The sequence below is a fragment of the Thalassophryne amazonica genome, chromosome 2 (assembly GCF_902500255.1).
Source record: "Thalassophryne amazonica chromosome 2, fThaAma1.1, whole genome shotgun sequence".
Classification (NCBI taxonomy): Eukaryota; Metazoa; Chordata; class Actinopteri; order Batrachoidiformes; family Batrachoididae; genus Thalassophryne; species Thalassophryne amazonica.
In genome coordinates, this window is record NC_047104.1 from 18,084,510 (window position 1) to 18,098,682 (window position 14,173).

General features: G+C 49.3%; 1 protein-coding gene across 3 annotated transcripts in view; it reads left to right on the plus strand.

The window, feature by feature from the left end:
- The first annotated feature begins 11,784 nt into the window (after nucleotides 1–11,784).
- The window catches only part of mtfmt (mitochondrial methionyl-tRNA formyltransferase), a 59,805-nt gene continuing 57,416 nt past the window's right edge, over nucleotides 11,785–14,173 (plus strand). For all 3 annotated transcript variants that reach the window (XM_034183972.1, XM_034183979.1, XM_034183986.1), the window contains exon 1: nucleotides 11,785–12,067. In XM_034183972.1, coding sequence (XP_034039863.1) covers nucleotides 11,856–12,067 — 212 coding nt within the window. In that variant the 5' untranslated portion in view covers nucleotides 11,785–11,855. The remainder of the gene's footprint in view (nucleotides 12,068–14,173) is intronic.

Consider the following 14,173-nt stretch of genomic DNA (forward strand, 5'->3'; position numbering starts at 1 on the left):
CCCAGGATAGTACTTTACTACAAAATCAAAGATGGACAGCTGTGCCACCCACCTCTGCTCTTATGGTGCCTAACTTTGCCGTTTTAAGGTGGAAAAGCGGACTTTTGTCTGTTAGAAGAACAAACGTATGTCAGAGTGTTCCATGATATATATGACAAAATGGCCGACACACATCCAAAATGTCCTTGTAACTATCTAACTGCTTTTCAAAATGGCACAACCATCTGGTCCTTTTATAGCTGTCTAATTGATAAAACCAAAGTGTTTGCATATGTTTGGACAGCATGAGGGAACACTGATTTATTGTTTAGCATCGACATACACAAACACTATAAGATTTTTACATAACCTTGAACGCAACGTGAGCAGACATCCGATTATAACCGCCTACGACAGGCTAAGGACCGCCCACATGGGGCCGGCTAGAGGAATAAAAGTTAGCGTAGAGAGAAGCTCTGGGCTCTTTGTTCTAGATGTTTGCATGTGATCTGTTCAGAGACCCCAGCACTGCAGATGATGTTGTGAAAGTGACGTGACACGGACCCACAACAGGGGGCATTAATGAACGGACAATGGATAAGCCAAAAAGTAACAATTTAATGTTGTGAATCGCACAACGTACAGACAATAACAATATGGTGGACTGTCAATCATACACCAGGTGACGTGTGGGCAGGCTCGACGATAGAAGACGCCTGGAGAGAGAAGAGCTGGATCCCCACACAGCTTCCACCACCAACGGAGCTGAAGAACACCGGAGCCGCCAAGCCCTGCGCCCCAGGTGGCCGCTGTCTTCAGCAGTCAGACCCGGTACTGCTGGCAGAAAACAGAGACAGTCTAGATGAGTGTGAGTTCGCACACTCAGTAATCCCACAGTCTGTCTTAAGTAAAGGAGGGAAAACCTCCACCTCTAATCACACACTCGTGCAGCTCCTGGTCAACCACTTATCTGAGTTGGGGTGTGAGGCGAAGCCGTCGCTGTCACACCAAACGCCAATCCTCCAGATAAGGAAACACTCCAGGAAAACGGCTGCAAATAGAAGTTCAGGTTAAACACACACAGTGTCAGGCAGCAGAGAAATTACCTGAATGGTAGTTGATTTCTCGGCGAGGAGGTGGAGTTGCAGTCCGGTCTTTGTAGTGGTGGTGATGGGTGACAGCTTGTGTTGATTGATGACAGCTGTCACCTCCAGCAAAGCCGACACCCTCTCGTGCTTGGAGCCCGCACTCCAAGCAGGGCGCCATCTTGTGGTGGTGGGCCAGCAGTACCTCCTCTTCAGCGGCCCACACAACAGGACCCCCCTCAACGGGCGCCTCCTGGCGCCCGACCAGGCTTGTCCGGGTGCCGCCGGTAGAAGTCGGCCAGGAGGGCCGGGTCCAGGATGAAGCTCCTCTTCACCCAGGAGCGTTCTTCGGGTCCATACCCCTCCCAGTCCACCAAATACTGGAACCCCCGGCCCTTCCGACGGACGGCCAGGAGCCGGCGCACGGTCCAAGCCGGCTCCCCATCGATGATCCGGGCAGGAGGCGGCGCCGGTCCGGGGGTACAGAGGGGTGACACGTGGTGAGGTTTGATGTGGGACACATGGAAAACCGGGTGGATCCGCAGTGAAGCTGGCAGCTTCAGCTTCACTGCGGCTGGACTGAGGACCTTGAGGATGGGGAAAGGTCCGATGTATCTGTCCTTCAACTTTTGGGATTTCCACTTGCAGGGGAATGTCCTTTGTGGAAAGCCAAACCTCCTGCCCAGGCTGGTATGCAGGGGCCGGGGCACGCTGGCGGTCTGCATGGTTCTTGGCCCTCGTCCGGGCTTTGAGCAGGGCAGAGCGGGCGGTACGCCACACCCGACAGCACCTTCTCAGATGGGCCTGGACCGAGGGCACCCCGACCTCTCCCTCCACCAGCGGGAACAATGGGGGCTGGTACCCCAAACACACTTCAAATGGGGAGAGGCTGGTGGCAGACGAGACTTGGCTGTTATGAGCGTACTCGATCCAGGCCAGATGGTCACTCCAGGCTGTAGGGTGCGCGGAGGTCACGCAACGGAGGGCCTGCTCCAGTTCCTGGTTTGTCCGCTCTGCCTGCCCGTTCGTCTGGGGCTGGTACCCAGACGAGAGACTGACGGTGGCCCCCAGTTCCCTACAGAAACTCCGCCAGACCTGGGAGGAGAACTGAGGACCACGATCCGAGACAATGTCTGATGGAATCCCATGCAGACGCACGACGTGGTGGACCAGGAGGTCTGCAGTCTCCTGGGCCGTCGGGAGCTTCAGGAGGGCCACGAAGTGGGCCGCCTTGGAGAACCGGTCCACTATCGTTAGGATGGTGGTGTTTCCCTGGGACGGCGGGAGGCCCGTGACAAAGTCCAGGCCGATATGAGACCAGGGGCGACGAGGCACTGGCAGAGGCTGGAGGAGGCCTTGGGCCTTGTGGTGGTCAGCTTTGCCCCTGGTGCAGGTGGTGCAGGCCTGGACATACTCCCGGACGTCGGCTTCCATAGACGCCCACCAGAAGCACTGCCGGACCACTGCCACGGTTCTTCGCACCCCTGGGTGACAGGAGAGCTTGGAACCGTGACAGAAGTCTAGGACCACAGCCCTGGCCTCTGGTGGGACGTACAGTTTGTTCTTCGGACCGGTCCCCGGATCCGGGCTCCGTGTCAGGGCCTCCCGGACGGTCTTCTCCACGTCCCAGGTAAGGGCGGCCACGACAGTGGACTTGGAGATGATGGTTTCAGGGGGGTCTGACAGCTCGGTCTTGACCTCCTCTTCGTGCACCCGGGACAGGGCGTCAGATCGTTGGTTCTTTGTCCCGGGGCGGTAGGTGATCCGGAAGTCAAAACGCCCGAAGAACAGCGACCAGCGGGCTTGCCTGGGGTTCAGACGCTTCGCGGTCCGGATGTACTCCAGGCTCCGATGGTCCGTGAAAACTGTAAATGGTACCGATGCCCCCTCCAACAGGTGTCTCCACTCTTCAAGAGCCTCCTTCACCGCAAGAAGTTCCCGATTGCCGACGTCATAGTTCCGTTCAGCTGGGGTCAACCTGCGGGAAAAATAGGCACAGGGATGGAGAACCTTGTTGGACTCCCCGGTCTGGGATAGCACGGCTCCTATCCCTGAGTCAGAGGCATCCACTTCAACAACAAACTGGCGCTTGGGATTGGGCTGCACCAGAACCGGTGCAGTCGAGAACCGGCGTTTCAACTCCCTAAACGCGGCTTTGCACCGATCCGACCAGGTGAAGGGGACTTTTGTGGAGGTCAGGGCTGTCAGGGGGCTAACTACCTGACTGTAGCCCTTGATGAACCTCCGGTAGAAATTTGCAAAACCGAGGAACTGTTGTAGTTTCCTACGGTTCGTTGGTTGGGGCCAATCTCTCACCGCCGCAACCTTGGCCGGATCAGGGGCGACGGAGTTGGAGGAGATGATGAACCCCAAGAAGGACAAAGAAGTGCAGTGGAACTCACACTTCTCGCCCTTCACAAACAGCCGGTTCTCCAACAACCGCTGTAGGACCTGACGTACATGCTTAACATGGGTCTCAGGATCCGGAGAAAAGATGAGTATATTGTCTAGATATACGAAGACAAACCGATGCAGGAAGTCCCGCAAGACGTCATTAACCAATGCTTGGAACGTCGCGGGCGCACTGGTGAGGCCGAACGGCATGACCAGGTACTCAAAGTGACCTAACGGGGTGTTAAATGCCGTCTTCCACTCGTCTCCCTCCCGGATCCGAACCAGGTGATAAGCATTCCTAAGATCCAATTTCGTGAAAATTTGGGCTCCATGCAGGGGCGTGAACACTGAATCCAACAGAGGTAACGGGTATCGGTTGCGAACCGTGATCTCGTTCAGCCCTCTGTAATCAATGCATGGACGGAGTCCGCCGTCCTTCTTGCCCACAAAAAAGAAACCAGCACCCATCGGGGAGGTGGAGTCCCGGATGTAGGTCTCCATTGATTCGCGTTCCGGACGTGAGAGGTTGTACAGCCTGCTGCACGGGTACTCAGCGCCCGGTATCAAATCAATGGCACAATCGTACGGACGGTGCGGGGGCAGCGTGAGTGCCAGATCCTTGCTGAAGACGTCAGCAAGGTCGTGGTACTCGGCTGGCACTGCCGCCAGATTGGGGGGGGACTAAAACCTCCTCCTTAGCTGTCACACTGGGTGGAACCGAGTGTGACAGCTAATCACACTGCGGTATTGTATCACTTCCTGTTCCGGAGCACAGCGGTGTTTTGCTGTATCTGTTAGCTGTTTAATCTGCACAGTTAGATTGATCTAGTTATCTAGATTACGATTTGTTTCCCAGTGTAATCTTTACGTGCCTTAACTAAAGCACTCCTTCTGCTGAATCACCTCTAAATTATTTACACATTATTCACTTTGCGTGTTTTTAGGAATCCGCTAGCTTAGCGTAGCTACTAGCTCTTAGCCGATTTAGCATGGCGGCTTCTCCTGTCTCTCCTGCACTTTTCTGCTCTGGGTGTGAAATGTTTAGTTATTCCTCGGCCTCCTTTAGTAGTAACGGTACTTGTAATAAGTGTAGCTTATTCGTAGCTTTGGAGGCCAGGCTGGGCGAATTGGAGACTCGGCTCCGCACCGTGGAAAATTCTACAGCTAGCCAGGCCCCTGTAGTCGGTGCGGGCCAAGGTAGCTTAGCCGCCGTTAGTTACCCCCTGGCAGATCCCGAGCAGCCGGGAAAGCAGGCCGACTGGGTGACTGTGAGGAGGAAGCGTAGTCCTAAACAGAAGCCCCGTGTACACCGCCAACCCGTTCACATTTCTAACCGTTTTTCCCCACTCGACGACACACCCGCCGAGGATCAAACTCTGGTTATTGGCGACTCTGTTTTGCGAAATGTGAAGTTAGCGACACCAGCAACCATAGTCAGTTGTCTTCCGGGGGCCAGAGCAGGCGACATTGAAGGAAATTTGAAACTGCTGGCTAAGGCTAAGCGTAAATTTGGTAAGATTGTAATTCACGTCGGCAGTAATGACACCCGGTTACGCCAATCGGAGGTCACTAAAATTAACATTGAATCGGTGTGTAACTTTGCAAAAACAATGTCGGACTCTGTAGTTTTCTCTGGGCCCCTCCCCAATCAGACCGGGAGTGACATGTTTAGCCGCATGTTCTCCTTGAATTGCTGGCTGTCTGAGTGGTGTCCAAAAAATGAGGTGGGCTTCATAGATAATTGGCAAAGCTTCTGGAGAAAACCTGGTCTTGTTAGGAGAGACGGCATCCATCCCACTTTGGATGGAGCAGCTCTCATTTCTAGAAATCTGGCCAATTTTCTTAAATCCTCCAAACCGTGACTATCCAGGGTTGGGACCAGGAAGCAGAGTTGTAGTCTTACACACCTCTCTGCAGCTTCTCTCCCCCTGCCATCCCCTCATTACCCCATCCCCGTAGAGACGGTGCCTGCTCCCAGACTACCAATAACCAGCAAAAATCTATTTAAGCATAAAAATTCAAAAAGAAAAAAATAATATAGCACCTTCAACTGCACCACAGACTAAAACAGTTAAATGTGGTCTATTAAACATTAGGTCTCTCTCTTCTAAGTCCCTGTTGGTAAATGATATAATAATTGATCAACATATTGATTTATTCTGCCTTACAGAAACCTGGTTACAGCAGGATGAATATGTTAGTTTAAGTGAGTCAACACCCCCGAGTCACACTAACTGTCAGAATGCTCGTAGCACGGGCCGAGGTGGAGGATTAGCAGCAATCTTCCATTCCAGCTTATTAATTAATCAAAAACCCAGACAGAGCTTTAATTCATTTGAAAGCTTGACTTAGTCTTGTCCATCCAAATTGGAAGTCCCAAAAACCAGTTTTATTTGTTATTATCTATCGTCCACCTGGTCGTTACTGTGAGTTTCTCTGTGAATTTTCAGACCTTTTTTCTGACTTAGTGCTTAGCTCAGATAAGATAATTATAGTGGGCGATTTTAACATCCACACAGATGCTGAGAATGACAGCCTCAACACTGCATTTAATCTATTATTAGACTCTATTGGCTTTGCTCAAAAAGTAAATGAGTCCACCCACCACTTTAATCATATCTTAGATCTTGTTCTGACTTATGGTATGGAAATAGAAGACTTAACAGTATTCCCTGAAAACTCCCTTCTGTCTGATCATTTCTTAATAACATTTACATTTACTCTGATGGACTACCCAGCAGTGGGGAATAAGTTTCATTACACTAGAAGTCTTTCAGAAAGCGCTGTAACTAGGTTTAAGGATATGATTCCTTCTTTACGTTCTCTAATGCCATATACCAACACAGTGCAGAGTAGCTACCTAAACTCTTGTAATTCATTATTATCAGGTTGTCCTAAAAGTTCCCTAAAAAGCCTTCAGTTAATTCAAAATGCTGCAGCTAGAGTACTGACGGGGACTAGAAGGAGAGAGCATATCTCACCCATATTGGCCTCTCTTCATTGCCTTCCTGTTAATTCTAGAATAGAATTTAAAATTCTTCTTACTTATAAGGTTTTGAATAATCAGGTCCCATCTTATCTTAGGGACCTCGTAGTACCATATCACCCCAATAGAGCGCTTCGCTCTCAGACTGCAGGCTTACTTGTAGTTCCTAGGGTTTGTAAGAGTAGAATGGGAGGCAGAGCCTTCAGCTTTCAGGCTCCTCTCCTGTGGAACCAGCTCCCAATTCAGATCAGGGAGACAGACACCCTCTCTACTTTTAAGATTAGGCTTAAAACTTTCCTTTTTGCTAAAGCTTATAGTTATGGCTGGATCAGGTGACCCTGAACCATCCCTTAGTTATGCTGCTATAGACGTAGACTGCTGGGGGGTTCCCATGATGCACTGTTTCTTTCTCTTTTTGCTCTGTATGCACCACTCTGCATTTAATCATTAGTGATCGATCTCTGCTCCCCTCCACAGCATGTCTTTTTCGTGGTTCTCTCCCTCAGCCCCAACCAGTCCCAGCAGAAGACTGCCCCTCCCTGAGCCTGGTTCTGCTGGAGGTTTCTTCCTGTTAAAAGGGAGTTTTTCCTTCCCACTGTAGCCAAGTGCTTGCTCACAGGGGGTCGTTTTGACCGTTGGGGTTTTACATAATTATTGTATGGCCTTGCCTTACAATATAAAGCACCTTGGGGCAACTGTTTGTTGTGATTTGGCGCTATATAAAAAAATTGATTGATTGATTCTAAACACTCCTGGTGGCAGGTTTCGCTCCACTGAACCACAACCCCCGACAGCCAATCAATCCGGGGATTGTGTTTTAACACCCATGGAAAACCCAAAATCACTCGGGAGGTAGAAGGTGTTACATAAAACACAATCTCCTCCCTGTGATTCCCAGACACCACCAATGTCACTGGCTGAGTCTGGTGTGTGATTAGTGGAAGAAGGGTGCCATCTAGTGCCCGCACCGACAATGGTGACGGTAAGGCCACTAGAGGGAGCCCAACCTCCTTTGCCCATCTGCTATCCAGCAGATTCCCCTCCGACCCCGTGTCCACCAGTGCTGGGGCGTGAAGGGTTAAATCCCCACTCAGGATCGTGACTGGGATTCGTGCAGATTTACGGGGTTTCCCCGCGTGGGTATTGTGACCCACCCTTAGCCCAGTCTCTAAGGACGAGTGCTGCTGTTTTGATCGTTTGGGGCATTCTCTCTGTGTGTGCTCAGTAGAGCTGCAGAGAAAACACTCTCCACGGATCAGCCTCCTTTGTCTCTGATCTGATCGTTTTTTGGCCCTGCTTGTTTCCATAGCAACGTCAGCAGGGGGAGCTGTTGTCACGTGGAGAGCCCTGGCAGTGGAGCGTGGGGAAGTCGGTTCCCTTTCAGACCCGGGAGGAAGAGGGACGGCTTGTGCCTGACCACGCCCTTCGTCTCGCTCCCGTCGGTGTTCTGTTAATCGGTTGTCTAACCGTATAACCAGGTCGATAAGCCCATCTAAATCCCGCGGCTCGTCCTTTGCCACCAGGTGCTCCTTAAGAACCAGAGACAGTCCGTTTATAAAGGCGGCGCGGAGCGCAACAGCATTCCAGCCGGCTCGCGCTGCCGCGATGCGGAAGTCGACTGCATACTTCGCTGCGCTTCGACACCCCTGTCTTATCGACAGCAGCACACTTGAAGCGGTCTTGCCTCTATGAGGGTGGTCGAACACCTGTCGGAACTCCCTCACAAACTCAGTATAAACCGTTAGGAGCCGTGAATTCTGCTCCCAAAGCGCGTAGCCCAGGCGCGTGCCTCTCCTCGAAGCAAATTTATAACGTAAGCCACCCGGCTGGCGTCTGACGCGTACATGACGGGACGCTGTGAAAAGACGAGCGAGCACTGCATCAAGAAGTCCGCGCACGTCTCCACACAGCCTCCGTACGGCTCCGGAGGGCTTATGTATGCTTCAGGGGAAGGTGGGGGGGGGGGGTCGTTGAACGACCAGCGGAATGTCTGTTTCTGGCACACGGTCAGCAGGATGAGGTGCTGCAGCAGCGCCCTGAGCACGCGCTTCCACCTGGGCGGTGAGAGCCTCTATCCTGCGATTGAGAACACTGCTCTGCTCGGTAACTAAGTCCAACCGAGCGGCAAAGGCGGTTAAGATGTGCTGCAGCTCACCCAACACGCCTCCTGCCTGTGCACCTCGCTCTCCCATTGGCTGTTCAAGCGATGGTTGACGCCCCTCGGGATCCATGACACTGGCCGAGAAATCCTGTTGTGAAAGTGACGTGACACGGACCCACAACAGGGGGCGTTAATGAACGGACAATGGATAAGCCAAAAAGTAACAATTTAATGTTGAGAATCGCACAACAACGTACAGACAATAACAATATGGTGGACTGTCAATCATACACCAGGTGACGTGTGTGCAGGCTTGACGATAGAAGACACCTTTTAGAGAGAAGAGCTGGATCCCCACACAGCTTCCACCACCAACGGAGCTGAAGAACACCGGAGCCGCCAAGCCCTGCGCCCCAGGTGGCCGCTGTCTTCAGCAGTCAGACCCGGTACTGCTGGCAGAGAACAGAGACAGTCCAGATGAGTGTGAGTTCGCACACTCAGTAATCCCACAGTCTGTCTTAAGTAAAGGAGGGAAAACCTCCACCTCCAATCACACACACTCGTGCAGCTCCTGGTCAACCACTTATCTGAGTTGGGGTGTGAGGCGAAGCCGTCGCTGTCACACCAAACGCCAATCCTCCAGATAAGGAAACACTCCAGGAAAACGGCTGCAAATAGAAGTTCAGGTTAAACACACACAGTGTCAGGCAGCAGAGAAATTACCTGAATGGTAGTTGATTTCTCGGCGAGGAGGTGGAGTTGCAGTCCGGTCTTTGTAGTGGTGGTGATGGGTGACAGCTTGTGTTGATTGATGACAGCTGTCACCTCCAGCAAAGCCGACGCCCTCTCGTGCTTGGAGCCCGCACTCCAAGCAGGGCGCCATCTTGTGGTGGTGGGCCAGCAGTACCTCCTCTTCAGCGGCCCACACAACAGATGACTCTCTTATCAGTGTTTGACCTTTTCAATACAACATCTAAACTTTGAAGTCCGTATTCTGTCCAATTCTTTTTTAGATGACTCACCACATAAAAGAACCTAACATTTAGACCCCAGCAATTAACCCCAAAACCTTTCAGTAACTGCCCATTTTAACGTGAGGAACTCCAGCTTCATACTACTGTAATTTCAGTAATTTTTCTCAGCCTGGCACAACCTGCAGCTCGCATAGGCTATTACCCACTTGGTGTCAACCTGCAACTGATACAGCACAGCACCTAAACCACATGCTTTGAAATGACGGAGGTGCAGGGAACACATCAGGAGCAGCTGATAATGGCTCCTGCTCTCTGATCACTTCCTTCGTCTTTTATTATGAAATAATGCTGAATTCATGTGGAAATGATTGTTGTACAAGAGCTTCAGATATCTGTCACTGAGATAAATGATGACTGGAGAGCAGTTTTAAGCAGAAACGAGATAATTGGTGAAATAATGCTGACACTCCAAAATGATGCATGCGCAGTGAAGACAGCGCGGACCAATTTTTAGGGGGGACTGTTCGGTCTGCGACACCAGCGTTTTTATTATACAATGCTATACAAAGCATTCAAATTATGTTCAGCAAATTATTTTCTGAGCCGTTAACAATGAAAAATACTTGCACATGATGTCATCACCAACAGTCTGCAGAGGACAAGAATTCTGCTAAAACGACGGCATGGCGGGTTTTTCTACCACCAACATGTGAACGCAGCAAGATGAAAGATGCTTTTGAGAAAGTTGTTAAAGATGTCTCAGTTGGCAGTCAGTGATCAGAGCCATTTTATGTGGTATTAGTATCACTTTTACTTTTTTCTGTGTAAGTGTTCATTCAGTATGATTCTTTCATAGTTTTGCTTTGTAGTTTTTTTTTTTTTTAAATTCTAGTCAGTCTTTTGTCTGCCTTTTTGCCCCCCCCCGAGGGCCAAAATGGAATTAATGATATTTTATTTATTTATTTGTTTATTTTTGTTCCCCTTGGTAATTTATTCTTGGTAATTTTAGTTTCATCATGGGCAGCAGTGGATTAGTGGTTAGCACTGTTGCCTCACAGTAAGAATGTTGTGGGATCACTTCTCGCCCTTTCTGTGTGTAGTTTGCATGTTCTCTCCGTGTCTGAGTGGGTTTCCTCCGGGCACTCTGGTTTCCTCCCACTAGAGCAGACCTGGGCAAACTGTGGCCCGGGGGCCACATGCGGCCCTTTGCATGTCTCTGTCTGGCCCTCATGAGGTCTGTGATTATTATTACATATAGTAAAAATGTCAAGCTTGTGTGTTGCAAATCATTAGAGAGGTTTATTTAGGTATATTTACATATTATTACAATAATAAAAATGACCTTTAAAAGCTATTAAATAGGTAATTGTTTGTAAAATTTGTAATGGGAGACAGCTGAGTTATCAATGGTGTGGCCCTTGGACATAATTCAGGTTCCCTATGTGGCCCCTTGTAAAAATTAATTGCCCACCCCTGCACTAGAGGATCCGCCAACCTCCTAATATCGATGATATCGATACCAATGCTGGTATTGATATTGAATGATCCTTCGTGTAAAAAGATCGATACTCAAGCTTTTTTTCTCTCCCGCATGCACTGACTGCTGCGCGTGCAGATTCATCAAAGTCTGCTCTCTGTGTGTAAGAGCAGCGCTGCGATGTGTCACACAACACAGAGCAGCGCACCCTTGTATTGTGGTTTGTCAGCCTTCCACCTCAGGAGATTTTGTTTTAAGTTGTGTTGAGTGATTTTTTTCTTAAACAAAAATTATTGTGATAATAAAGTATTTTGTTGTCACGTACAATGTTTGCCAAAATTCTATCCTAGATCTTTTGGATCCTTTGGATCTATGAAGCTTAAATATGAAAGAGTATCGGTATCGGTATCGATATTGGCTATACTGGGCCTGTATTTACTTGGTATCAGATCAATACCAAAATTCCCGGTATCGTCCACCTCTATCAAAAACATACTTATTTAGGGTCTGCTCCTTTCTCTGCCGCTGAACAAGGCAGCGTCTGGAGTTGGTCACCGGACTGTGGCTGCCCACTGCTCTTTGATGGTTGGATTGTATCTGGCTGTAATTAGAATGGGCTAAATGCAGAGGACAAATTTCGTCGTGTGTATGTACAATGACAATAACGGCTCTATTCTGTTTTTCTTTTCTTTTTTTAATCGTTGTTTGTTTGTAGGTGTAATTTCCTGCACATTCTGTAGGTGGCAGCACTACACTGGATGTGGCGAATCTGCGAATAAAACAGAAGAAGAAAAACATAAACTAAGGGTTCACGGTTGTGCTAAGCTAACCAGTGGCGTTTAAAGTTAATGATTTAAATATGTGGAGGAACAGCTCGACTCCAGGAGCTGCACTCAGAACCTTTAAAATCTTTATTGACTGGAGGAAACAAGCTTTGATGAGGAGTAAAGTCAAAGTGCGCCGAATCTGTGATTTTGTTCGCGACTCAGCAGCTCGACCTTCGTGGAAAATCCTGTTTTTTGGCTCAGATCATTTTGCTGTGGAATCTCTAAAAACCTTGATGTCCAGCAGGTAAGCGACTCACCCGGGAGATATCACACTTACTCCAAAAGTGTAGATGTGTGTAAATATTTTATTAAAAACACTCGCCCCAGGTGAAGTCACGCCACTTTAGTTAACACAGTATTTCAAGTCTATGTTCATGTATTAAATTATTCCTACACACCACTGTTCTTACTCAAGTTTTGTGAGTGAGATGATTAGCCGCTGGTTTAGTATTTCGAAGTGGCTAAGGATACGTACATCCGTATCTTCTGCGGGACTGCTAAAGGTTTTTTTTTTCCATCGGGGGAGGTCCCGGCGGGCACCGTAGCAGGGGAGATCCGCGAGAAGGGCCCAGCGCGTGTCCAGAGTAGCCGCCGCCGGCCGGCGTACCCATTGCCCCCCCTCCCCCCGGGCACCGCCCCGCGGAGAGCCTGCTCCTGCGCGGAGGTGGGAGAAGCCACACCGCGAGGCGGGCCGGCGTGGGCCCGCGCCCTCGGGTTCGGGGGCTTGGGAGGTTGAGGGGAGGGGGAGGGAGAGGGCGATGGGGCGACTGCTCCCCCAGCCGCAGCGCGAGCCCAGCTCCGCTTCGCACCCCAGCCCGACCGACCCAGCCCTTAGAGCCAATCCTTGTCCCGAAGTTACGGATCTGACTTGCCGACTTCCCTGACCCGCCTTGTTCCAACATGCCAGAGGCTGTTCACCTTGGAGACCTGCTGCACGGACTGAGGAGAATAAGCGAAGTGCGCAACGCATCTGCGCATGCGTGGGTCAAACGGGGGCAAAAATCCCAACTAACAAACTCGCACTGCTCCCATTGAATTTCGTATACAGTAGCATTAGCGGACTGTGAAAGTCAAGGCTTACAGGGATTGTTTCAAAGGCTTTAAGCCTTAAGCGACACATACAATAATGACAGGTGCGCACGGGTACGGACATATTTGCGCATTCTGATTGTTCGGTAAGACAGATGTCACCGGGGAATACCCTCCGTATCTTTAGAACGGTCTCTGTAGATATGGGTCCGTAGCCACGGCCTTAGTATTTACCTGCGAGCAACAGATTGGTCACGTTGCAGATGCATCTCAAACAACTAAAATGTCATGAAAAGTTCAACAACTTTGTCATTTATTTCAGAAAGTGAAAATTTTCTGTATTCTGTAGTCATTACATATAAACTCAAATGTTTCCAGCTTTATTTTAATTTTGATCATCATATTTCATAAAATCGCTAAAAAAAAATGGCTGTATGAGATAGACATGTCTAATTTTTGAATTCCTGCATCAGTGCGTATCTTTGTCTTAACAATTACCCGTAGAGTACAGTCACTTGCCCCGTTCCGGATCATTGCCAGTTCCGGATCACTGCTGTAGTATTTGCGCCGCCGTTTCTCATAATCAGCACAAATAAGCTAATACTTGGTATCAATGGAAAGACTGATATTTTGCCTACAAACGACCACAAGCTCGACCGGATCCAGCCATCTTTGTGATCAGCAGAGGAATCAAAACATCCCTGTGTCTGCAGTGTGCACGCTTTTTCTCACTCACTTATTCCTGCAAGGTTGAAAGTAATGATCTCTAAGACGTAGCAAAAGTGAGTTAACCATTCAGTGTCATTGGTTATAGAGTGAGAAAATACTTACTTACTTGGGTAGAAAATGTCAGTGTGTTATGTCTTGCTGTTTAATTGCTGCACGCATTTATCTCCGACGCGAAGATTTGCCAGTTGCGGATCACTGAAGCAGCAGCCTCGTGTCAGTAATTGTGAGCCATGTGTACTTTGGGGGTCATCTCAACATGATGAATGGGCATGAATGTGGGGGCTTTTACTTTTTAATTCGGGAGAAATCTCACCTCCACACTTCATTTTTTTTTTTTTGCTCGTAAAAACGTATGACGGTGCCTTTCGAAACTAAGTACATTCTCATTTAATAAATATAATTTTTATATCATTTTGTGTTCAAAACACATTCTCGGGCAAGTGTTTGTCATTCTGCATTAGAAGGGCTCCTGCCAGATGCCAGGAATGCCCCCAAAGTGACACAGAGTGTCATGATCCAGAACCGGGCAAAGTGATCCATTTCCGGCAAATATTTGCACCACACATAATGTGGCTTCACACTTTAAGTAGAA